General features: G+C 37.4%; 1 protein-coding gene across 12 annotated transcripts in view; it reads left to right on the top strand.

Moving 5' to 3' along the window:
- Nucleotides 1-26,891, top strand: part of LOC137627778 (kinesin-2b-like) — a 439,846-nt gene that overhangs the window by 37,837 nt on the left and 375,118 nt on the right. For all 12 annotated transcript variants that reach the window (XR_011041220.1, XR_011041219.1, XM_068359098.1 and 9 more), the window contains exon 3: nt 19,235-19,342. Coding sequence is in view for 10 of the 12 variants with exons in the window: in XM_068359098.1 (XP_068215199.1) it covers nt 19,235-19,342 (108 nt within the window). In the remaining 2 variants the exon portion in view is untranslated. The remainder of the gene's footprint in view (nt 1-19,234; nt 19,343-26,891) is intronic.

The following is a 26,891-nucleotide window of genomic DNA, read 5'->3' as shown; positions in this document are numbered from 1 at the left end:
GTAACCCAGGCCCCTGGTGCGGACGTCCCCGCAGGTGAAATCCAGGTCCTCGGATGACGGAGGACTCCGTCTATAGGAGAGTGGTTAGCCTTTACAGAAGACATCCCAGGTACCGGAACCTGCAGCTACGGATGTAGGTTCCGGGAAGTCAAGCCTTTTTGAGGATCATGCAGACTCCTTACAACCTAAGACGTCTCTAGCACTTCCTCTAACCCGAGGTCTGGTCCTAGAGCAGGGTTATGTCGGCAAGGTAGTGGCCAACACTGCAGGAGTCCCCCAACCATTAAGGGGGGTCAGCAGGACATCCTTAGTCAAGGCGTTTTCAGACAGTAGAGCCTCTTCAGCCCCAGTCTGGTTCTCACCAGCAGGAGCCTCCATGAGGGAGATAATGTCGAGGGACTTAGTAAACGTCCCCTCTTGGCTGGACTGGTGGGCTCACTCTTTGGGAGGTGTACAAGCCTCCTTTGACCCCGAGGACCCTGTCCAGCAAGGCCTTCAACCCTTAGGTTAGTGACTTTTCAGTCTCTCACACTAACAGCTAACTGGGTGTTCTGGAAGCGAAACACTGTTCTGGCGTAAGTGTCTTGGAAGGCACCAGACAGGGAGACGCGACCCATTCGCAGCTTTCCCTTGGGGGGAGAATCTCTCTTTCCTCGGAAGGAACGAGAAACCATAGTGGAGAAGGTCTTGAAATAGAAGGAGGCTAACGTCCCCAGACCTATGACTCCTAGGAGACCACCCTAGAAGAAATCTGTCTCGGATAGTGCCGCGACACCCCAAGCATCTACCAGCACTACGAGGAGAGAAGCCCTCGTCCTCCTGGTCCGCAACGCCTCAGCCCCTCCACAGGGGAGCTCCAGCGCCTTCTAGCTCCTTCAGGTCGGGTTACCCCGCCTCTAGGGGTGGCAGGTCAGGCCGCCCCTCTAGAAGAAGGGAAGAGTGGGAGGCTCCCTATCCCCACCCAACCTTCGGGTTGGAGGATGACTCAGGCGTCATTGGCAAGCATGGAGGGCTCAAGGAGAAGAACCTTGGACAGTGTCCTTACTAAAGAAGGGCTACGGACTTCCATTCCTAACGGAACCACCCACGCCTTTTCCGGCCAACCGGATAGATGGCTAGATCCTAAAGACCCGTTAAAGAGGACCTCCCTTCAAGAGGAGGTGTTGTCCATGCTAGAGAAGGGTACCATGGAAGAAGTTCTTCTCCCAGGACCAGGTGTCTACAGTCGCCTATTCCTGGCAGAAAAAGAGACCGGAGGGTGGAGGCCGGTTATAGATCTGTCAGCTCTCAACAGGTTCGTCAAGATGACGGACTTCTAAATGGACACGCAGAATTCGGTCCTGCTGTCCTTGAGGGAGAAAGATTGTAGAATACCATCGACCCCAAGGACGCATACTTCCAGATTCCGGTCCACACCTCGGGTCGGAGGTTCCTCCGGGTGAAATAGGGTTCCCAGTTCCTGCAATTCAGGACCCCTTTTTCTTTGGTCTGTCAACAACGCCCAAAGTGTTCGTGAGAGTCCCCACGGCTGTCGCAGGGGGGGCCCACGAACGAGGCATACGCCTTAGCAGATACCTGGACGGCTGGTAGCTTCTTCCCGCCTCAAAGGTCCTCTTGGAGGAACAAGGGAGAAGTCTCCGCCAGTTTGGCAAGGATCTGGGGAACTGAATCAACCCGAAGTAGCAAAATCTATCCCCTTCCACCGGAATGAACTACTGGGGAATAACATTAGACCTTTTTTCGGGGAGAATTTTTCCCTTCGGAGAATAAGATATGACACCTCAGGCTCATTAGTCAGACGTTCCTACTGTTCACAGACGCCTCCAACCAGAGATGGGGAGCCCTTCCCCTCGACGAAGCGGCACGAGAGACCTGGTTGGAAGGGGAGAGACAACTCCACACAATGTCCTGGAGTTGGAAGTAGTCCAGAAGGCGTGCCTACACTTCGCAAGTCTGCTAAAAGGGGAACTCCGTGGCGTGGGTGAGCGACAACACCACGGTAATGGCATACATAAACAAGCAGGGTACTTGTAATCGAAGGAGTTGGGCGATCTCACCATAGAGAATCTAGACTGAGTGATAGGGAATCAAGGGGTGATGTTAGCAAGGTTCTTTCCCGGAAAGTAAATCGCCCTGGCCGACGGCCTCAGCAGAATGGGCCACATAGTAGGGACAAAAGGGTCCCTTCCCCCAGGAATAGCCAAGCTCATCATTCAACGATGGGGCGCCCCGGTGGTTGACCGCCTTGCAACAACCTCAACGCCCAACTCCCAGTCTATTGCCCCCCTGTACCAGACCCCGAAAGCTTCCTTAGAAGACTCTTTTCAGAACAAGTGGGACAATCTGGATGTGTACGTTTTCCCCCTTTTCACGCTGATAAGACATGGGCTCAGCAGAATAAAGGTGGCTCGAAGCCTACAGATGACTTTGGTAGCGCCCTGGTGGCTAGACAGAGAGAGTAGTTCGTGGTCCTAAAGACCTATCGAGTCAACCTCCGTGGCCTCTGTCCGTCAGGTCAGATCTACTGAGTCAACCGCACTTCCTCAGGTTCCACGACAACCCTCTCTCTCTTCGACTTCACGCCTGGAGACTATCGAGCGGCTCCTGAAGAAGGAGGGGTACTCCTCCTCCACAGCCAAGAGGATGTCCCTATACCTAAGAAAATCCTCTACCGTAGTCTACCAGGCGAAGTGGGCCGCCTTTACGAAATGGTGCGCGACAAAACAAATGAGACCTCTCAAAGCCTCGGTCCCTGACATAGCTGATTTTCTAGTGTACCTTAGGGATTAAATAGGAATGACAATCCCGGCTATTAAAGGAGTACGAGCAGCCTTAGGCCAAGTCTTTCTCCTGAAAGGCATCGACCTGGGGACCTCAAGACACATAGGGATGCTGATTAGAAGTTTCGAACAATCCTGCCCTCCCCAAGCCAGGAGAGTGCCTAGATGGGACCTGGCCAAGGTCCTGAAAATGTTGTGTCGTCCGACCTTTGAACCACTCAGAGATATCGGGGATAAAGATCTCATCCTCAAGACAGTCTTCTTGCTAGCCTTAGCTTCGGCTAAGAGGGTAGGTGAGATCCACGGTCTCTCCTACGACGTGGCACACTCCAAGGGTGGAAGGAGGTATCTTTCAAGTTCGTACCCTCCTTTGTAGCAAAGACTCAGAACCCAGCAGTCTGGGACCCGAGGTTTGAAGGTTTCTCTTTTCCAGCCATCCCCAAGACAGGCAATACGGACGACCTGAAGTTATGCCCGGTCAGGACGATCAGGAAATACCTGGAAAGGACGGCCCATCTCCGTCCGGGTGCCAAGAACCTCTTCGTCTCTTCAGGCGTTAATAAGAAGCAAGTGTCCAAGAACACTATTTCCTTCTGGCTGAGACAAGTCATCACTAGGGCTTATGAAGAAGACAAGGTGGCAGTACCAGGCACTCCCCGTCCCCATGACATCAGAGGCCTGAGCACTTCCTTGGCCTTTGAGAGAAATATGGCAGTGGGCCAGATCCTGCAGGCCGGCACTTGGTCACACCAGTCGACCTTCACGGCCCACTACCTCAAAGACTACTCAAGAAAGTCTTTGGATGGATTCTCTATTGGGACAGTCATCGCCGCCTTCCAAGCTGGGTAGTGGCAGGCTGGAAGACGTCCCCAACAAGTGAATAGTCTCATCCCTACTTCGTCAGGAGAAGACTCAGTAGAGAAAATGTCAAGAGGTAAGCCTAAAATTATAAGCGTAAGTTTTCCCTGCTACCCCCTATCCGCTCTCTGTACCCCCGCATTACGTAGCCCTCCAGGCACCATGTGCCTAACCAAGTGGCAGAATGGCTCTCCCGCCTCCTAAAGTGTAAGTCTCCGAAGAGGTAATTCGAGGTAAAGTATTCGTGTCGGAACAAATGAAAAATTTTAAGTAATTTTTATTTTTCCTAACATACTTACCGAGAATTACCTCTGAGTAATGGCCCTCCCTTCCGTCCCCGAGTGCCATTCTTCTATTGCCGAGTCGGGCTAAACGGAGGACTTAATGAGATCCTGACCCGGGAAAAGCAGTGTCCTGCCCTAATCCGGGCCGCAGGAATTATCCTGGCGGCGGGGGTAGGAACTATCGGGAGCGAGATAGGGGGGGGTAGCACGGGAAATCTTGGTCGAGATTGAGAGAGGTCCAAGGACCCTCCGAAGAGGTAATTCTCGGTAAGTATGTTAGGAAAAATAAAAATTACTTAAAATTTTTCATATATATATATATATATATATATATATATATATATATATATATATATATATATATATATATATTATATTATATTATATTATATATATGTATGTGTATATATATATATATATATATATATATATATATATATATATATATATATATATATATATATATATACACACGCAATCACACACGCACACACATACGCACAAGGCACTAGAAGAGTTGGAAGACCCAGACTTACGTGGCTGAGGACTATGAAGCGTGAAGTAGGAGAGGACGATTGGAGAATTATTGATTTAAAAGCTCAGGATAGAGATGATTGGCGAAATCTAACTGAGGCCCTTTACGTCAATAGGCGTAGGAGTAGGAGATGATATATATATATATATATATATATATATATATAGTAGGTTGGCAAGGGCACCAGCCACCCGTTGAGATACTACCGCTGAGAGTTAGGGGTCCTTTGACTGGCCAGACAGTACTACATTGGATCCTTCTCTCTGGTTACGGTTCTTTCCCTTTGCCTACACATACACTGAATAGTCTGGCCTATTCTTTACAGATTCTCCTCTGTCCTCATACACCTGACAACACTGAGATTTCCAAACAATTCTTCTTCACCCAAGGGGTCAATTACTGCATTGTAATTCTCCAGTGGCTACTTTCCCCTTGGTAAGGGTAGAAGAGACTCTTCAGCTATGGTAAGCCGCTCTTCTAGGAGAAGGACACTCCAAAATCAAACCATTGTTCTCTAGTCTTGGGTAGTGCTATAGCCTCTGTACCATGGTCTTCCACTGTCTAGGATTAGAGTTCTCTTGCTTGAGGGTACACTCGGGCACACTGTTCTATCTAGTTTCTCTTCTTGTTTTGTTGAAAGTTTTTATTGTTTTTATAGGAAATATTTATTTTAATATTGTTACTATTCTTAGAATATTTTATTTTTCCTTGTTTCCTTTCCTCACTGGGCTATTTTCCCTGTTGGGGCCCCTGGGCTTATAGCATCTTGCTTTTCCAACTAGGGTTGTAGCTTAGCATTTAATAATAATAATAATAATAATAATAATAATAAATATATATATATATATATATATATATATATATATATATAAACCTGTGATTCTACACTTACAAAGTGCTACTGCTTACAGGCCAAGCACATCACTTGAGCAATATTATAATTATGGAAAAAAAAATAGTTTGCAGTTAACATATTAGAACGAGTGTCTGAAGACGGAATGTTCTTCAAACGAGTTTGTTTTCGGGATGAGACAACACATAATGTGAGAACCTGGGAATCATATGATCTTCATGTGATTGGGGAACTTCAGTGTGGTGTTGGATCCAGTACAATCGAATCATTGGTCTATTTTCTTCCACAAGACATCAATTACATCAGATGTTTACCTTGACCTTTTAAAGGTTTAAGGGCCACTCGTGAATGCCAGAGGCGAGGGACAGTAGCATTGCCCTATCTAAAAGGACAATTCCCTGGAGACTGACCATATACACATTATGACTTAGCACCAACGCCTCCTCTCTTCCCAGGCTATGACCAAGGAGGGCAAGGCGATGGCTGCTGATGACTCAGCAGATAGATCTATAGGTTCCCCCAAAACACCCCATCCTTAGCTCACAAGGATGGTGAGGTTGCATCATCTAAAGAAACTAACGAGTTTGAGCCGGACTCAAACCCCAGTCTGGCGTTCACCAGTCAGGTACGTTACCTCAAGTAGCACCAAAACTAGATGACCTTCCATCAACCATCACAGGGTTGCCAGATTGGCCTTTTTGAGGCTAAACCCCTTAATTCTGGCTTTTTTACGTGCCAAATATATCAATTTGGCCTTTTTTAAAAATTGATTAACCATAAATGCTATAATTTATGTCCTTTTTCTATTAATGGTTTGGTCTTTTAGAGCTTCCGTTGTTTAAAAGTTGGTGTTTTCTCATTTAGAAAACTTGGCAACCCTGTTTTCCAGCAAGATGGTGCCCCAACACACTGGTGTTTGGAAGTTCGTGGATTCTTGAAACATTTCCAGACTGGTGGATTTCAAAGGATGCCCCAATTCTCTGGCCATCTTATTCACAAGATATCACTCCCAAGGACTTCCTTCAATGAGGTTTCTTAAATATATTGTGAATCAAAGACATGAGATATCACTAATTGCATTGCTATCCCTGATATGGCTACGCTATAAGAAACATGGTATGAAATTGAGTACTGTCTTGATGTACTTCGTGAAACTAAGAGTGAAAATATAGAAGTGTATTATATGAGAGCAATATACCTCATTATCTTCCCATTTGGTAATGATTTCCAATACATGGTCTTTAGAATTCTAGTTTAATGAAAGATTGAAAAAGGCAAATCAGAATATGGCTAGGTTAAATAAAACTTGGAAATCAAATCGCCTGAAATTACATATAAAAATCAGACTATATATCAGTTTAGTGAGATCGGATGTTACTCTATGGACATGAGTCATGGTATGGCAATGAAGCAATCTCCAATAGATTTAGTAGATTTGAGAACAAATCCCTCAGAAGGGTATTGGGAGTTAAATGGCAGGGCAGGATTAGAAATGAAACCATAAGAGAGGTTACTCGAGTGCTATATGTGGATGAGATCATGATGAGGGGTAGATGGAAATGGTTTGAGTATGCTCTTCGAAATCCCCAAGAGAGATTAGTTCACCAAATGTTCAGCTGGGCTCCATGAGGCACTAGAAGAGTTGGAAGACCCAGACCTACATGGCTGAGGACTATGAAGCGCGAAGTAGGTGGTGATGAGTGGAGAAGTATTGAATTAAAAGCTCAAGATAGAGACGACTGGCGAAATCTAATCGAGGCCTTTTGTGTCAATAGGCGTAGGAGGAGATGATGATGTTGATTACACATACACACACACACACACACATATATATATATATATATATATATATATATATATATATATATATATATATATATATATATATATGTGTGTGTGTGTATGTGTGTGTGTGTTAATATACATTATACAGTACCGAAAAAGTTGTATTCTACAGTAGGCGTACCGTTGGGCACTACGGCGTTTTCCCTAAGATGGGATAAGATAAGGTGAGTTACCGCGCATGGTGCCGGGAGCTCGGCTGTGCTCTGTGACGTCCCCTGGAGAGTTCCGAGCGTTTATTTGAGAGCCGTCCTGTACAAACAGCCTTATTATTTGTGCCTATTTTTGGATTCCGGACATTGCATTTATGAAATTAGGCTGATATTAATGTCTTTATGACTATAATACCAAAATACATGTTATGATAGGGAATATAATAGCAATGGAAATAAAAATTCACGCATGGCAAAAGCTTTATTCCTATATTTCATTAAAAATCTTAATATAATCATTCTCTCTCTCTCTCTCTCTCTCTCTCTCTCTCTCTCTCTCTCTCTCTCTCTCTCTCTCTCTCTCGTTTCAATGAAATAAATTTTCAATATTACTGAACAATTTCTTTTATCTTTTTTCACAACTTTGCTATAAACATTTTCCTTCTTAGTTTATTTCTATTCTAAAATTTAGCCAACTTCTAATAATAAAAATCTCATTACCTCCTCGGGAACATCAATATTGGTGGCTTTGAATATATCAATAAAATATGAAACGGCTTTGACTCCTGGTTTTAGACTATGACCATGGGAAATTTTGAATAAATATTGCATATTTGTAGATTTTCTCTAAAATGATTACATGACCTATATAATACCTTTTTCTTTACAAGTGATATTATTATTATTATTATTATTATTATTACTATCCAAGCTACAACCCTAGTTGGAAAAGCAAGATGCTATAAGCCCAGGGGCTCCAACAGGGAAAAATAGCCCAGTGAGGAAAGGAAATAAGGAAATAAATAAATGAAGAGAACAAATTAACAATAAATCATTCTAAAAACAGTAACAACGTCAAAACAGACATGTCATATATAAACTATTAACAACATCAAAAACAAATATGTCATAAATAAACTATAAAAGACTCATGTCCGCCTGGTCAACAAAAAAGCATTTGCTCCAACTTTGAACTTTTGAAGTTCTACTGATTCAACCACCCGATTAGGAAGATCATTCCACAACTTGGTAACAGCTGGAATAAAACTTCTAGAGTACTGCGTAGTATTGAGCCTCGTGATGGAGAAGGCCTGGCTATTAGAATTAACTGCCTGCCTAGTATTACGATCAGGATAGAATTGTCCAGGGAGATCTGAATGTAAAGGATGGTCAGAGTTATGAAAAATCTTATGCAACATGCATAATGAACTAATTGAACGACGGTGCCAGAGATTAATATCTAGATCAGGAATAAGAAATTTAATAGACCGTAAGTTTCTGTCCAACAAATTAAGATGAGAATCAGCAGCTGAAGACCAGACAGGAGAACAATACTCAAAACAAGGTAGAATGAAAGAATTAAAACACTTCTTCAGAATAGATTGATCACCGAAAATCTTGAAAGACTTTCTCAATAAGCCTATTTTTTGTGCAATTGAAGAAGACACAGACCTTATATGTTTCTCAAAAGTAAATTTACTGTCGAGAATCACACCTAAAATTTTGAAAGAGTCATACATATTTAAAGAAACATTATCAATACTGAGATCCGGATGTTGAGGAGCCACCGTCCTTGACCTACTTACAATCATACTTTGAGTTTTGTTAGGATTCAACTTCATACCCCATAATTTGCACCATGCACTAATTCTAGCTAAATCTCTATTAAGGGATTCACCAACCCTAGATCTACATTCAGGGGATGGAATTGATGCAAAGAGAGTAGCATCATCTGCATATGCAACAAGCTTGTTTTCTAGGCCAAACCACGTGTCATGTGTATATAGTATGAAAAGTAATGGGCCAAGAACACTACCCTGTGGAACACCGGATATCACATTCCTATAATCACTATGGTGCCCATCAACAACAACTCTTTGAGATCTATTACTTAAAAAATCAATAATAATGCTAAGAAACGACCCACCCACTCCCAACTGTTTCAGTTTGAAAACAAGGGCTTCATGATTAACACGGTCAAAGGCAGCACTAAAATCAAGGCCAATCATACGAACTTCCCGACCACAATCAAGGGATTTCTGTACAGCATTGGAGATTGTAAGAAGGGCATCACATGCTCCAAGGCCTTTACGAAAACCAAATTGCAAACTAGGGAGTAGATGATTACCTTCAGAAAACCTATTAAGACGTTTTGCCAGAAGACGTTCAAAAACTTTAGATAATATGGGAGTTATGGAAATTGGGCGGTAATCAGTGGGACTTGAGCTACCACAAACACATTTACATAGAGGAGTAACATTACCAATTCTCCAACAAGTGCTAAAAGCTCCTCTTCTTGCTAACTTGCGTAAAATAACAGATAACTTTGGAGCTAAGAAATCTGCTGTCTTTATAAAAAACAAAGGAAAAATACCATTTGGGTCTACACCTCCATAAGCATCAAGGTCCATCAACAGAGCTTTAATCTCACGAGATCGAAAAGCTAAACTAGTTAGTTTAGCCTCAGGAAAACAGGAATGAGGAAGTTCAAGTTTTTCATTACTCTGTTTACTGTCAAAAACATCAGCCAAAAGGGTTGCCTTTTCCTTTGGACAGTGAGTGACTGAGCCATCTGGTTTAAGTAAAGGAGGAACTGTTGCATCTACACCAAAGAGTGCAGATTTAAGGCTAGACCACCATTTATGTTCCTGAGTTGTACCAGAAAGTGTTTCTTTTATGGTTAAATTGTACTCCTTTTCAGTTGAGGCATAAACTCTCTGAGCAAAAGCTCGAAGCTGAGTATAGTTGTTCCAGGTCAAATCTGATCTGTTACCCTTCCAAAGATGATAGGCCTCCTGTTTCTCCAAATAAGCACGTTTACAATCATCATTGAACCACGGTTTGTCCTTCACTCGGTACCTTAGCACACGAGAAGGGATACGCCTATCAATTATGTTGACTAGATTCTCATTCAAAGGGACAACAGGATCTACACTATTATATAATTGTGACCAATTCAAGCACAAAAGATCATGTAAAATCCCATTCCAGTCTGCTTGGGATTTCATATAAATTTTACAAGAATATGATATATCAGGGACAGGCTGCTCAGTCTTCACTAATAATGAAATCAAGGCATGATCAGATGTCCCGACTGGAGTACCAACCTTACTAGTTATAACGCCAGGGGAGTCAGTGTATACGAGGTCCAAGCAATTACCAGACCTGTGAGTAGCTTCATTTATGATTTGCTCACAGCCTGATTCAGAGGCAAAGTCTAAAGCTCTTATGCCATGGCGATCGGTAGGAGAGAGAGAACTTAACCACTCCCTATGGTGAGCATTAAAATCACCAACAAAGACAAAAGAAGCCTTTCTATCATCTTCTTGTATCTTAGCCATAATGGTAAGAAGACAATCAAAGATAGAATCATCTATGTCTGGATTCCGGTAGATCGAACACAAATAAAAGTTGTTATGCCTGCCACAAACTTTTATTACCTGAATCTCATGACATCCACATTGATAGCAGGACTTATGAGAAGCAGGGTACTCGGTCCTAATATACACCGCCATTCCCCTGGCCCTAGGGATGGCATCACGTTTCAACATTATTGGCTTCTTAAAACCAGTTATAAGGAGCTCAGATGAGTGCCTCATATTAGAAACCAAAGTTTCTGAGCACAAAAGAATATCATACTGTCTGGACGCAACTGTAAGGTCTTGGATATTTGCATGAAGACCACGAATATTACAATACAGAAGACGACATTGACGAAATCTAGGACGTACTGGTCCCGGATTTCGCTCAATGTCTCCAGACAGCATAAGAATTAATAGAAATAAAAAAGAGACAGCATACTTAAAAACTAGATTAACAAGAATTATAACAAAAACAATACGTACAGAATTATAAACAAAGTGATTGATGATACCCATAGACTATAGTAAAAAGTCGGAAAAACTGGTCAACATGGAGGAGCCGATACACCATGCAAGGCTAAATACCCTCCAGGATAGCCACTTCAACTGAAGGGAGGACAGTAAGGATGGTTTTGAGAAGAAAAATAATCAGAAAAAGGAAAAGACAACCTCTTGATAAACCACCAGGCATCCATGGCCCTTCTATTAAGCCTGCCCAACACACCATTTCAAAAAAACAAGAGGAAGAAAAAAAAATAAGATAGAATAGTGTGCCTGAGTGTACCCTCAAGCAAGAGAACTCCAACCCAAGACAGTGGAAGACCATGGTACAGAGGCTATGGCACTACCCAAGACTAGAGAACAGTGGTTTAATTTTGGAGTGTCCTTCTCCTAGAAGAGCTGCTTACCACAGCTAAAGAGTCTCTTCTACCCTTACCAAGAGGAAAGTACACTGAACAAATTGCAGTACAGTAATTAATCCCTTGGGTGAAGAAGTGTTAAGTATCTCATTGTTGTCAGATGTATGAGGAAAGACGAGAATATGTAAAGAATAGGCCAAACTATTCTGTGTAAGTGTAGGCAAAGAAAAAATAAGCCGTGACCAGAGAGAGGGATCCAATGCATTACTGCCTGGCCAGTCAAAGGATCCAATACCTCTCTAGTGGTAGTATCTCAACGGGCGGCTGGTGCCCTGGCCAACCTACTACCTACTATCCTATTATCGACTTTCATCTACATAAACTGAGCCTAATGATGTATACTTATTTCTAAATTTAAAAGCCACGAACCCTTCCATCAAAGAACTTAAGGACTCATATCCTATCAGTGTTTCAGGTTTTATCTCTCTTAAATCTTTTACTTGATTTTCCTGCCTCGGTCTCATTGTTAACAGAAAGAAGGTGCTTCATGAGACACTCAGGATATATAACTCGGAATCTAGATGATTGGGAGCAATATTTAACCTTTGACATGAACCACTTATATTTAAGCACTCTGTAATGACACAAGATGTACAGTAGCTTCATCATTATTACAAACATTAAGACCTTAACTCGTTAATTATTCTCTTTACCTACTATGTATAACCGTAGTATATATTGAAACTCCAAAGGTTACGGATGATCGTGGCAATGACCAATTTGTCTTATGTAAGAAAAGGGATGTTCGACTGTGTCTTGACATAGCCGTCTTGTCATCAAGAACTGTAATCCTTACAGACCATGCAACGTGTTAAACGATAATCTTTTTAATGGGACGAAACCTTTTTGCCTTTCACTTTAGCATTAATAACAAAATATAGCATCTATTTCAACTTGACGTGGACAGTTCGAGAAAGCACCTCTACCTTTCTTTACGACATACTTCATTTACAAGTTATTCAAGCCAAACCAACTAAAAATCAAAGATATAAGATCCGATGTTTCATTACAAAACTGTCATTTCAATAAGCCTTTGTTACTACAAAATTTGATGTAATAAGCCACTAAGGAAGTGAGTAGCTGAACTGCTGTTTCTCACATTGACGTTTATAACCTCACACGTTCTAGTAACTCATTTATTTGGAGTATATTTTGAGATTATTTACTGATAAAGGTACGATGTTTTACATAGATTTTGTGATAGTGATTTTATCTCCAACCTGAAAACCATAGTTTTTTAAATAATTTTGAATCAAGTTGATTAGATGGGGTGGTTCTGCCGAGACGAAAACTTTTCAAAAATTTCGAAGCAACAAAATTTATTATTTATTATAATCTAAAGCTTAAATAATAGTATTTATACATACGAAAAATTTTCTTGTAAAATTCTCTCTCTCTCTCTCTCTCTCTCTCTCTCTCTCTCTCTCTCTCTCTCTCTCTCTCTCTCTCTCTCTCTCTCTCTCATCTTCAGAAACATTCTTCCCATCGTAGCTAAATATTTACTTGGATGAGGAATATGATTGATATATCCATATATTCTCGTGTTTTTTTTTAAATGAGCCTATTCATATATAGTTCACCTAGTTGCCCAAAATGCTAAATGCAACATATGCCTAGTAAATGAAACTAAAGTGACGAGATATTAGTGATAGGCTTACCCGAACCCCAATAGTAATTACATTATTATAAAGATTTTATGTCAGTATGGCAGTCTTAGGGCAACAATTGAGCAACTCGTGCCTATGGTTTCTGGAAAAATCATTGGGTTGGAAATGTGACGAACAAATTACTGCATATTTGGCATTGATACCATCTTTTTCTTTGCATATATTCACCTACTTCTTACTTAGTTCTGCATCTTTTGGGAAACGGGAAAATCTATTTACTTTTCACCACCAACTGTTATAGTGGTCTTATAAGAATTGGAGCAACCATATATTACAAACATAACCATTATGAATCTGTCAACGCAAAAGAAAACAAGAACGCCTGTTAAAAAAAAAAAACTGCATATTTCCCGCCTATATGTCGCCTGGCTGAACTATCCAGGTGACGTCATGCGCGTGAGTATAGAAAACGGGACTGCTAGGTAACTTAGCTTATCTTATTCCATCTTGGGTTAACCGACGGCCAGCCTGTCGGAAAGAAAACGGGTCGTGTGAATCGGCCTTTAGAGCTAGCTGCAAGTGGTGTGGTGGTAGGGGAACCACGAAAAATTATGGATGAACTTAAATTCAGTATAATTTCTTCAGATCGTAATTCTATCATTATAATGATTCCAACTTATAATTATGTGGTATATTTGTTGTGTTATTTGCTATGCCATTCTCACGAACAACTTGTTGACAAAAAGGGTCGGTGTTTAGTTTGGAAATATATTATGACCCGACTGAAAAATCTTTCGTAAACACAAGCTTGGAGTCCCCCCCTCTCTCTCTCTCTCTCTTTCTCTCTTCCACACACACACACACATATATATATATTATATATATATATATATATATATATTCATATATATAAATATTTATGGATATAAACATATATATATATATTTGTATATATATATATCTATATATATATATATATATATATATATATATATATTAATATATATATATATATATATATTCATATATATATGTTTATATATATTAATATATATATATATATATATATATATATATATATATATATACTGTATATATATATATATATATATATATATATATATATATATATATATATATATATATATATTCATATATATATAAATATTTATGGATATAAACACACATATATATATATATTTATTTATATATATATACTAATATATATTTATATATATATATATTATATATATATATATATATATATATATATATATATATATATATATATATATATATATATATATATATATATATATATATATAAAGACCGTGATTCTAGATGAGGTAATTGTGGCGTAGTCGGATTGTTTTTTTTTTTTTTTGGAGTGGTTACGTTAAAGGAGTCATTTTGTTTGAAAGTAATTCAATATCGATTCATCAGTATCATAATTTTTTAGTAATGATTCCAAATTATAATTACGTTGTATGGACCCAAATGTTGTGTTATTCGTTATAATATTCCAACAGAAATATTATTCGCTAAAATAATGAATTTTAGAATAATTTGTAAATATTGGTCTGACTGAAAAACTTTACTCTTACACAATTCACAAATCCAATAATAATTCATTTTCTCAAGATAGCATATCAATAATTGGCTTGAAATAATTCAGCATATATGAGCAAGTATTTTAGTTAAGACTTACGATCGTGTGGGACGTCAATCATCTGAGACCAATAATATTACAAATCATCTTCATATTACTTTATATTTTTCCCTAAAGATACGGTTTACATTATGGTAAGAAAGTGTGTGCCACCACAAATGAATTCTACTGTAGTTTGTAGATTCTATAGACAGGTCACTTGATTATTATTATTATTATTATTATTATTATTATTATTATTAACTGCTAAGCTACAACCCTAGCTGGAAAAGCACAATGCTATAAGCCCAGGGGCTCCAACAGGGAAAATAGCCCAGTGAGGAAAGGAAAAAAAGGAAAATTAAATTTTTAAGAAGAGTAACAACATTAAAATAAATATCTCCTATATAAACTATAAACACTTTAACAAAACAAGAGGAAGAGAAATAAGATAGAATAGTGTGCCCGAGTGTACCCTCAAGCAAGAGATGCTTGAAATATTGCATGGCAGAATCTGTAAGCATTCTCTGTCATAGTTATTGACTACATGTTAATAATAATGAGACAAATTGAGTGAAATCTGGGCAGATTAGGATGTCTGCATTTTCTTATACAAAATGCAATATTATTTTAATTGGTAGGAGTCTTGTCTCTCTCTCTCTCTCTCTCTCTCTCTCTCTCTCTCTCTCTCTCTCTCTCTCTCTCTCTCTCAGATGTTGACTTAGGTAATGCAATGGTATTTTCAGTGTGGGTTCTTTAATGAACAAATGATCTGCTAAAATCTCTCTCTCTCTCTCTCTCTCTCTCTCTCTCTCTCTCTCTCTCTCTCTCTCTCTCTCTCTCTCTCAGATGCTGACTTAGGTAATGCAATGGCATTTTCAGTGTGGGTTCTTTAATGAACAAGTGATCTGCTAAAATCTCTCTCTCTCTCTCTCTCTCTCTCTCTCTCTCTCTCTCTCTCTCAGAGGACTTAGGTAATGCAATGGTATATTCAGTGTGGGTTCTTTAATGAACAAGCGATCTGCTAAAATGATTGCATTGTATGGGTGAAACAAGCATTCGGTGATTGGTTAACTCATAAAACCGTAGTTGATGGCTAGTGTAAAGTTTGGGAGAGAGCCAACGGACATGAAGAATGACTGCTTATACTTGATGAATTGTTGCAAACCAATTGTCGATATGCTATCATAAGAAAAGGAATTGTTAATGGACTCGTGAGATGTGTATGCGTAAGGTCTTAAAGTCTGGACAGAGTTTACAACCTATTCCAAAATCCATTATTCTAGCCAATAACTTTTTCGTTAGAATGTTATATCGAAGAACACAAAAAATGGGTCTATTCAACGTGATTATAATTTGGAATTATTGCAAAAAAATACTATGATACTGATGAATCGATATTGAATAGGGAGCGGAAGACATGATGTCAGTTACTATGGCAACGGTCACCCTATAGTTAAACACTGTTCGGATATATCCTCCCGCGGGTTGGCTGCTTTCAGCATAACGCACAGTTGATTTCTACTCTGATGGCAAAAATACACAAAGCATGATAAAATAAAAAAAAAAACACTTCAATTCAGATAATAAAATGTTCTTTTCCTATTCAAATGAGAAACTAACTGGAAAAGTCAAGTTAGAGGGTGGCTGTGTCCGACATCGGTTCCCTATTACTTTCAAACAAAATGCTTCCTTCCCTGTAACAGCTCTAACGCCTACTCTGCCCTACCCTATACTTTACGCTTTAAGAATCACATTCTTTCGATATATATATATATATATATATATATATATATATATATATATATATATATATATATATATGTGTGTGTGTGTATATATATATATATATTATGTATTCATATATATATATATATATATATATATATATATATATTGTATATATACATATATATTTGTGTGGAGAGAGAGAGAGAGAGAGAGAGAGAGAGAGAGAGAGAGAGAGAGAGAGAGAGAGAGAGAGGACTCCTAGCTTGTGTTTACGAAAGATTTTTCAGTCGGGTCATAATATATTTCCAAACTAAACATCGATCCTTTTTGTCAACAAGTTGTTCGTGAGAATGGCATAGCAAGTAACACACCAAACATATCATATAATTATAAATTAGAATCATTATAATGATAGAATTAAGATCTGGAGAAATTATACTGAATTTAAGTTCATCCATAATTTTTCGTTGTTCCCCTACCATCACACCACTTAAAGCTCTAACAAGTACTTCCCCCGGCCCGCCTGATGCCCTCCCCCTTCCCCCGCCTGATGCCCTCCCCCTAACAACCAAACTCTTATACACATGAAATTCTGGAATCTATAGATATTGGGGGTGACATAGGGAGACTGGAGAATACAGGACATTTGGTTCTGACTGTACTTGTCCAACTAAAAAAAAAAAAAAAAAAAAAAAAAAAAAAAAAAAAAAAAAAAAAAAAAAAAAAAAAAAAAAAATCAATCAATCAATTTCTACCTGCTCTTAGACACGACTTCTTAACCTTGCTCAATTCTGACTTTGGGAAGAGGTCATTTCCCCCTTCACTCCCAGGTCATATCCTGTGGGTAACGTTGAGGATTGTGATTGATTGCCACACCTTCCTTCTTGATTGCTGTTGTTAAGTGTTGGTGTTTGAATTGCTGTTAATGGGGAAATTGACCGTAATTTCCATTGGGGGAAAGGTAACCCAAAATTTTCTTTTATTTGAATGTCTGTTTACCAATTATCAGTGGGAAAATTGCTCCTCTTTTCCAATGGAAAGTTTCCCGAAGAATGATTTCTTAAATCAAATTTGATGTCTATTTTCCTTGTTTTAGTGTTTGTATAGTTTGCTTCATAAATTTCAGTTCACAATAAGGCAGGTTTTGTGGCATATCTGGCAACCATCAGTATAGTGATGGCATGGTACAAATGAGAATGATTTTCCTAAAACTATATGATTGTGTGTTTTTCAAGTGTACTGTAGTGTACATTATCTATCGAATAATATTGTTATTGTATTATTATTTTTCTAACATTGGGTAAAAAGATAGTTTTTTTATTCACATGTTTACTGACACCACAAATTACCAAATGTCTTTGGATTACTATGACGTACGTTGATATTCATGACCTATACTTGTGTGTTTAAGCGCCTAAACGAGGAAACATGAATAAGCATTTATAGAATTATGTGCCATTATAGCAGTAAAAAAAAAAAAAAGAAATAATGGATAGGTTGGTGTCGGCTTCTTATGCCTTTTTTATCCATTGCTGTTCATGTCTGAATCTTAATGTCGTTTGAAAAACGTTTTTCGGAATTTATTTGTTAGCTACACAACCACGAGAGCTAATGTTTCTGAATCTTATTTAAGTATGATCACAGCCAATAATACTTAACGTGTTGATTAACTGATTTTGAGTAATCTTGTGCCAGATTACTCTTAATCTACTGATAAAGTAGCCATCATTGTTGCAAAGATGTTGCTGTTTTAACAAACCATTCAATTATTGACTAGAATTGGCGTTGTTAGGACTAGTCAGTAGAATAATATGACATTTATATATCAATGGAATGTAAATCCCCCCTCTCTCTCTCTCTCTCTCTCTCTCTCTCTCTCTCTCTCTCTCTCTCTCTCTCTCTCTCTCTCTCTCTCTCTCGCTGAAATGACGAGCTTTATATGATTGAAAATTGACGCATTGGGCTGGAATATCTCCATCCGTTTAATAATAATAATAATGCCTGAAAGAGTGTTGTCACCGGTGGCGCCACAGAAGGCCAGCCTTCTAGAATTTAATAAGTCTATATGTGTGAAGCTGCTAGCCCCAATCGCTTTTTCGCGACACCACAGATTATTGGTACGAAAGTCTAGCTAGAGGGACTCGTGGATGGCAATGTAGGGTCGAAAAGTGTCACAGGGATTTGCATCCTGATTACTGAACCACTTGAACCTGGATTTAGTGTGTGTATAAATACATGTGTACACATACGTTAAAATAAAGATTTAATGGGGTTCGATACAAGATATAATTCTCGTAATGTTTATTTCTTAAAATTGAATAATTTTCAGATGTAAAAAATGTAAAGTTACCATGTTCTGAAATCTAGTTCTTTTTTATACATTTGTTATTAACATTATTATGTTTTGACCGTTCAACTGAAGATTGAATAATTAATTGTCAGATGTAAGAAATTTACAATAACCTTCTCCTAAAAAATAATTCTTTTCATGTTTTGAGTGTTCATTTTGTGAAAGCTGAATTTAATTAATCTTGTTCTTATTTCCGTTATTTTTTTTTAGTCAGAAAGGTTCCTGTTCATATCAAATCTATTCAAACTAAAGTCTCTTCTCAGTCCTTCTCACTAAACGTAACCTAATTCTCATTTCCCCTTTTATTCCAGATTTGGCTCGGCGAGTTCCTTGGACTCTACCATGAGGTCACTCGGGTCGCGGGGCTCCCTGTGCGACGAAGGATACGATGATTGCGACAACATTAACGTGGTCGTCAGGTAGGTCATCGAGCTTGTTGGAATACCTGAGTCACTTTTAGTAGGACAATGACCGAAGTCGGGTCTTTGATGGGATTTCAAATATTTCCGGGGAGTTTTACGAGGTGGTTGTGTGTTTAATGTTGCTTAGGAGTCTTCGTAACGGGAATATTTCTCAGTGGAATATCATTATTTATTCGTGTTATGTTAATGAAGATATAGAATTTTTTCCCGTATGCATTAGAAAGTAGTCAATTTGTGCTTATTAGTTTTAAAGACAACAACTTAGTTTATTGTGCTTACTGGGTTTAAAGACAGCAATTTGGTTTACATCTTATTTACTAAAACAGGAAGTTAAGGATATTAGAACTGTGTGTATTTCTTTTACTAGCTAGAAAGCGATCACTTATATTTTACCTCAGTAAAACGAGATGGACTATTCTTATCCTAAAGAATAAATGAAGCGAAATAAAAGTTAACGCAAGACGTTAGATTTACTTGCTATAAAGAAATAAACTATTTTTACTTGTGAACCAAAAAAAACTAAATTAGAAATATTGTTCTACAAAATAATTAAAGTAGGATATGAACATCAAGCTATTTACTTTCTAACTGAAATATGAAATGAAATGTTATTATTTGCTAAGTTAAAAATAAAATCTTGTTATAAAAAACCAGAGGTGAAATAGTTTTGTCGCTATTCAAAACAAGAAATTTGCTCTTATCCCTACTGACTGAGATACGAAACGAGGCAAGTTTACTTACAAGCTAAAACTATAGCAGGTATAGTGGAAAAGAGGCAACGTCATGGTGCGGTCTCCTTGCCTCATTTTAGTCCATAACCAAACTTATATCGATTACGTCATCTGGACGTGAAGGGGCTTCGTGTCGCCACGTAATTTGGAGTGTCTTAATTTTGGCGAGTCTATAAACATATGTAGGGCAACTCGGCATTATTATTATTATTATTATTATTATTATTATTATTATTATTATTATTATTACTTGCTAAGCTGCAACCCTAGTTTGAAAAGCAGGATGCTATAAGCCCAAGAGCTCAAACAGGGAATATAGCCCAATGAGGAAAAGGAACAAGGAAACTACAAGAGAAGCAACTAACAACCAAAATAAAATATTTTAACAGTAACAACATAAAAATAAATCTTTCATATATAAACTAGGAAAGCTTTAAAAAGAGGCATTGGTTTCAGATGAGGAAATTTATTTATTAAATGGGGTTTGAACGAAAATTACTCGTTAGATGGAATTTTTTAATATAAAGATTTTAAGAAACTTACTGGTTGCCTAAGTGGGTCCGATTTCACTTTGCTTATCTCGTAACTTTGCGTTTTAACCTGGCTCACCTTTAAGTCCGTTAATGATAATCATTACTTGAAGTTTTGTTCTACCAATTATGAATAAGTTTACTTCTCTCTGCCTTCCAAGTCAGAGAGTCCGTTTCTCGTTTCTAAAGCAAAGTTCTCGGCAAGTTGTAAAATCATTTCGCTCTTTCGATTGGCCAATAGGATCATTCCAAGGTAATTTAATTAATTGTGTAAGTAATCGCCCACTTATTTAAAGAAAATATTTAAATTTTATAACTAGTAACGATATCAGTTAGGTCTGATTTTAATCCAAATTATTAGCCGACATTTATGAATAATTTCCTTTCACTGATTATGTAGTAAAGATCATTTGTAAAGAATCAGTGAAGCTGTTTGGAATGGGATTATTGTTCTTTAAGTTATTATGTGATTATAAGATTTAAAGTTTAAAGAGCTAGACGTAGAATAAAGGCTGCATTTATGTTTTCTGATTCAAATTTAAATTACAAACTTTGTGGGTATGTAGTAAGCATTTCCTCCTAGATTTTTTTTCGGTTATCATTTCATTATTATAAAAAAAAAGTTTTTCTAGATACAGGTTGATAATTGCATTGATTAGAATGTTCTGGCTTGATCTGTTCCGAGTGAGTTAGAACTGTTTTCGAGACGGGCCATTGGATTTGCAAAAGGGCTTGTTTGGGTCGTCCACGGTTCAGGTCTCGAGTAAAGGTTATTATGTTTAGTTATTGTGAATTTCTAAACCTTCCCGCAGTCTTCTACTACTATTCCTTTCTCTTGCGTCGTCACATTATATAAACAACCAATTAAACTTATGAATATACGTAGTTTGAATAAATGTTGGTAAACTTTGTTATTTGGTGTCGAGATCACAGTGAAAAACGAATACTTCTTTGCCTCTTTTCTATCATCGACACATTTCTGACCGATTGTATTTTGAAAAGGAAATTTTCTCATGGAAGGTTAATTAGGAGGTAACGTAATTTCTTTCTCTGAAAGAGGGAAATTATTCAGTATAATGTTTCGAGGAATTTCATAGAAAGACGTTGGCTGTTACCGAAAATTTAAAGGTGATCTGTGCACAACCTTCAACAACGATAAATGCAGCCGTTTCTAGTCCACTGCAGGACAAATGCCTCTGACACGTCCTTATTCCTGTCTGGAGTTTGGCCAGTTTTCGTCACCCCGCTGGCCATCTACGGATTGGTGATGGTGGAGAATTTAGTCTGATCGCTCACAGCAAACCAACTTAATATGGGTGGCCCTGAAGAGTACAGCTTTGCTGGTCATGGCGATACACAAACCCTTTCACCACATTAAGGTATCCCCACTCAGAAAGGGCTACCTTTATAGCTGGTTTAATAATCGTTTTCACACTCGACCTTCATATATGACCAATATTGCAGCCTGTTGTTATTTACACGGGCACTGCATTGCTTATTTCCCAGATGAAGAAAATAGTTATAAGAATTTTTATCCAATATGAAAATCACATTTGCTGCAAAAAATTTGCACAAAAATACAGCATATGTTCTTAAATATTTGGAAGAATATTTCGTAAATGTTAGATTTCATATTACGATTTCAAGACATATTATTAAAGTCTCAGACGTACGAAAATCGAATGATTATAGCGACTTAAGCTTGAAATATGCAGTGGATACAAGAAACATCTGTTATTATCCTTGATGGAAACTAATCTTGCATGATTATTCAGCATGAACTGGAATTTGGTGATAACGAGGAAGTTGACCTATGCTACATCATATGCATATAGTTTACATAGTATTATTTAAGTTAAAGCTACTTTCTGTTCCATTTTGATATGGATAAAGATGACATTAGATCTGATTACAAACAGTCAATTGTTTTATGGAAAGGACTCTGGCTAAAGGTCTTATTGTTTGGTTGGGATTCGTTCATACGTTTGTCTCTTCATCGCTGTTATCGAAATTAGTATATATATAAATATATATATATATATATATATATATATATATATATATATATATATATATATATATACATACAGTATATATATAAATCTACAGTATTCATGTGTATATGTAAATATGTATCTATTTTGTTATATGCAGTATAGCACACACACACACACACACACACACACACACACATATATATATATATATATATATATATATATATATATATATATATATATATATATATATATATATATATATATATCTGTACTATGTTATAATACCTAGTGAAAGACAAACCTTTGTTCAATGATGATTGTAAACGCGCTTGTTTGGAGAAGCAATGGGCCTATCATCTTCGGAAAAGTAACAGATCGGATTTGACTTGGAATAACTATACTCGGGTAAGAGCTCGTGCTCAGAGAGTTATTACTTCAACTAAAAAGGAATACAATTTGTCCATGAAATAAGCCATTTCTGGTACAAACCAGTAACACAAATGATGTGTTTTACAGTAAGCAGAGATAATGAAAAACTCAATATTCCTCATTCCTGTTTTCCTGAGGCTAAACTAACTAGTGTAGCATTTCTTTTAGCGAGTCATATTTGCACCGACTTCCAACGGTGCCCTTTTAGCTCGGAAAAGTTTCTCGGTCGCTGATTGGTTAGAATTATCTTGTCCATCCAATCAGCGATCAGGAAACTTTTCCGAGCTAAAAGGGCACCGCTGCGAGTCGGTGCAAATATGACTTGCTAAAAGAAATGGACCTTTTTTTTTATAGTGTAGTATTTCTGTCCCCTGAAATTAAAATACTCTTAGTGGACTTTCATGGTCACAGAGTTGTAGATCCGGATGGTATTTTTCCTTTGTTTTATTTTTATAAAGACTGTTGATTTCTTAGCTCTTTAGTTGTCTGTTATTTTTCTAAAGTTAGGAATCGGTTCTATTTGCACTTGTTGAAGAATTGGTAATTTTACTCAATTAGGTCAATGTCTTTGTGCTAGGTCTAAGCTGGCTGATTAATGTCCAATTTATATAACTCCCATATTATCCAAAGAAGTTGAACCTCTGGTAAAACGTCTAAGTAGGCATACTCAAGGTAATAACCTGTTTCCTAGTTTGCATTTTGGCTTGCACAAAAGAACTGGAACATGTGATGCCCATCTTACAATTTCCAGTGCTGTATAGAAATCTCTTGGTTGTGGTCAAGAAGTTCATATGACTGGTCTTGATTTTAATGCTGACTTTGACTCTATTAATCATGAGACTTTTGTTTTCAACTAAAACGGATGGAAAGTGATTGATCTTCTCATCCATCGTTATTGATATTTTTTAAGTAACAGATTGCACAGTGTTGTTGTTAATGGACACCATAGTGAGTATAGGAATGTAATATTTGGTATTGCTGAGGGTAGCGTTGTGGGCCCATTACTTTTCATACTATATACAGTATACATTATATGTGGTTTAGCCCTGAAGACATGCTTGTTGCATATGCAGATGATACTACTCATCTGCATGTAGATCTTGGGTTGCCGAATCCTTTATTAGAGATCTAGCTAAAATTAGTACATGGTGCAAATTATGGGCATGAAGTTGAATCCTAACAAAACTCAAAGTATGATTGTAATTAGGTCGAGGACAGTGGCTCCCCAACATCCATACCTCTGCATCGATAATGTTTCTTCAGCTATATACAACTCCTTTAAAATTTTAGGTGTTATTCTTGATTGCGAATTTACTTTTGAGAAACACATTAGGTCTTTTTTTTATTTAATTGATAAAAAATGGGCTTATTGAGAAAGTTTAAGATTTCCGTTGATTAATCTACTCTTTCTTCAGTGTTGTTCTTCTGTCTGATCTTCAGAGGCTGACCCTCATCTTAATTTGTTGGACAAAGACTTGTGATCTAGTAAATTTCTTATTCCTAATATTGATATTAATATCTGGCACCATCGTTGTTTGTTTTTTATCCATGCTGTATAAGATTTGTCATAATTCTGACCATGCAGTTAACAGTCTTCATCATAAGGTTCAATACTACACAGTATTCTAGAAGCTTTATTCCAGCTATGACCAGATTGTGAAATGATCTTATTAATTAGGCAGTTAAATCGATTTAACTTGAAAAAAGTTCAAACTTGCAGCTAATGCGTTTATGTTGAACAGGTTACAAAAGCAGTTTCGGTAAATTTTAATCGATTTCTGAAACCGAGGGCAGTCGATCCAAGGGAAGAACGCCAGTGAGTGAGTAACCAAGGTAATCAATTCTCACTTCGCAAGCCACGTGTTTATTAGACGATTTTCTCCATTTTATCGACTGATTTCATGGTCATTGACCCAACCGCCTCCCCCCCCTCTCTCTCTCTCTCTCTCTCTCTCTCTCTCTCTCTCTCTCTCTCTCTCTCTCTCTCTCTCTCTCTCTCTCTCTCTCTCTCTCTCTCTATATATATATATATATATATATATATATATATATATATATATATTCATCTATATTTTTCAAGGTTTTATTTTAATTTTATTCCACATGTCCTCAACCATTAGCATTGCAAAAAGTAATACGATTTTGCAGTTCACGGAAAACATTTGCCAACTAATTTACAGTAATGCCTGAACTCACATTAGTTATTTTAGGTTTCAAATCTTCCAATGAACTATGTTTGGTTGCATACATAATTGTTTTCACATGTCCCCATTAAAGAAATCAAATGGAGTTAAATCTGTCGAACGTGGAGGCCAATAAGATGGTCCACCCTTTCCGATCCATATGTTAGGAAATTCCTGATTTAAAAACTGTAACACGCAGAGCAGAGTGACAAGGAGCTTCATTTTATTGAAGCACTGTATCATTTTTTCAAGTTTAATTGTTCAAGCTACAGAATAAAGTAATTCTTCAGCATATTCAAGTAGATGTCACTGTTAATAACACGATCTCCCAAAAAATATGGCCCTATGAACGATTTTTTCCCAAAGCACAGAGCACATTAACTTTGAGTCCCTTTCATGTTCAAAAGTTTCATTTGGGTTTTCATTCCCCCAAATTCGGTAATTATACCTGTTGACCTTGCCATTAATGTGAAATGTTGCTTTATCAGAGAAGAGTAAACTACTCACAAATGCATCATCATTGCCAAGTTTTTCATTGAACTGATGACAGAAAGTTAGGTGTGCATGATAATCCTCTTCTAACAAGTGTTGATGTAATTGAATTTTGTAAGCTTTAATGTATTTTTTCCCACTGAATCTTACGTACATTAGACTTTGGGAGCCTGAGCTCTAATGATGCACGTCTTACAGACTTTCTTGGACTTGCTGTATAGGATGTTTCTATTCTAAACTGACTTTGTTCAACAATAGTAGATTTTAGTGCGGCCAACCAAGTGACAATTTAATTTTTCCTCAGTTGAAGCAATGGATCAAATTAATTCTGATTTTTTTTTTTTTTTACTTATCTAAATAATTGTTGCAAATTCTGTGATGAATTATTCCATAACTATACTAAAAACTAAGTACATGAAACTTTGACATTTTTTACAGGTTATTTCTATCGCAAATGCAAATAAAGAAATAAAGTTATACATTTTTAAAAGTGCACACGGTCCTATGGATACCATTTATAATAAAGGTTTCTTAATGAGACCTCACATTTCTATATCTTTATCTTTTTAGTATGCTAAAATTTTCAGTCAAAATACTTTGAGGCCTGTAATTGCTGGATATACTGAAAGTTTAAGGAAGTATTGTTCAGACACATTGGAATTACTGGACATATCTAGAACCACTATTATGTTTCACTGTTGTGGTAAACCTGATTTTTATTGATAGGAATAATTATACGAAAGGATATGATAATAAGAATTAATTATTTAATGGGTACTATCACTCGAAGTAATTCCATAACCTAAGAAAATTAAGAATTTATGGAAGACCAATGTTTTAATTTGCATTTTTGTCGGAAAACCTTGGATCAATTCAAATAGTCTCTGAATTCCTTGCCTCACAAAATATAAAAAACGAAAAAATTGAACTTATTTTCGAAATTGAAGATAGTATATTAAAAATATTTGTGTGACATTTCATCGAGATTATATATAAAGTAATTTTTAGCGCGACATTTTCGTGGTGAATATTTGGCGAAATAGTTCTTCCAATTATTATTATTATTATTATTATTATTATTATTATTATTATTATTATTACTTGCTAAGCTACAACCCTAGTTGGAGAAGCAGAATGCTATAAGCCCGAGGGCTCCAACAGGAAAATAGTCCAGTGAGGAA

Source organism: Palaemon carinicauda, chromosome 35 (genome assembly GCF_036898095.1).
Source record: "Palaemon carinicauda isolate YSFRI2023 chromosome 35, ASM3689809v2, whole genome shotgun sequence".
Classification (NCBI taxonomy): domain Eukaryota; kingdom Metazoa; phylum Arthropoda; class Malacostraca; order Decapoda; family Palaemonidae; genus Palaemon; species Palaemon carinicauda.
Note: the sequence above shows the minus strand (reverse complement) of the source record. Positions and strands in the feature narration are given on the sequence as shown.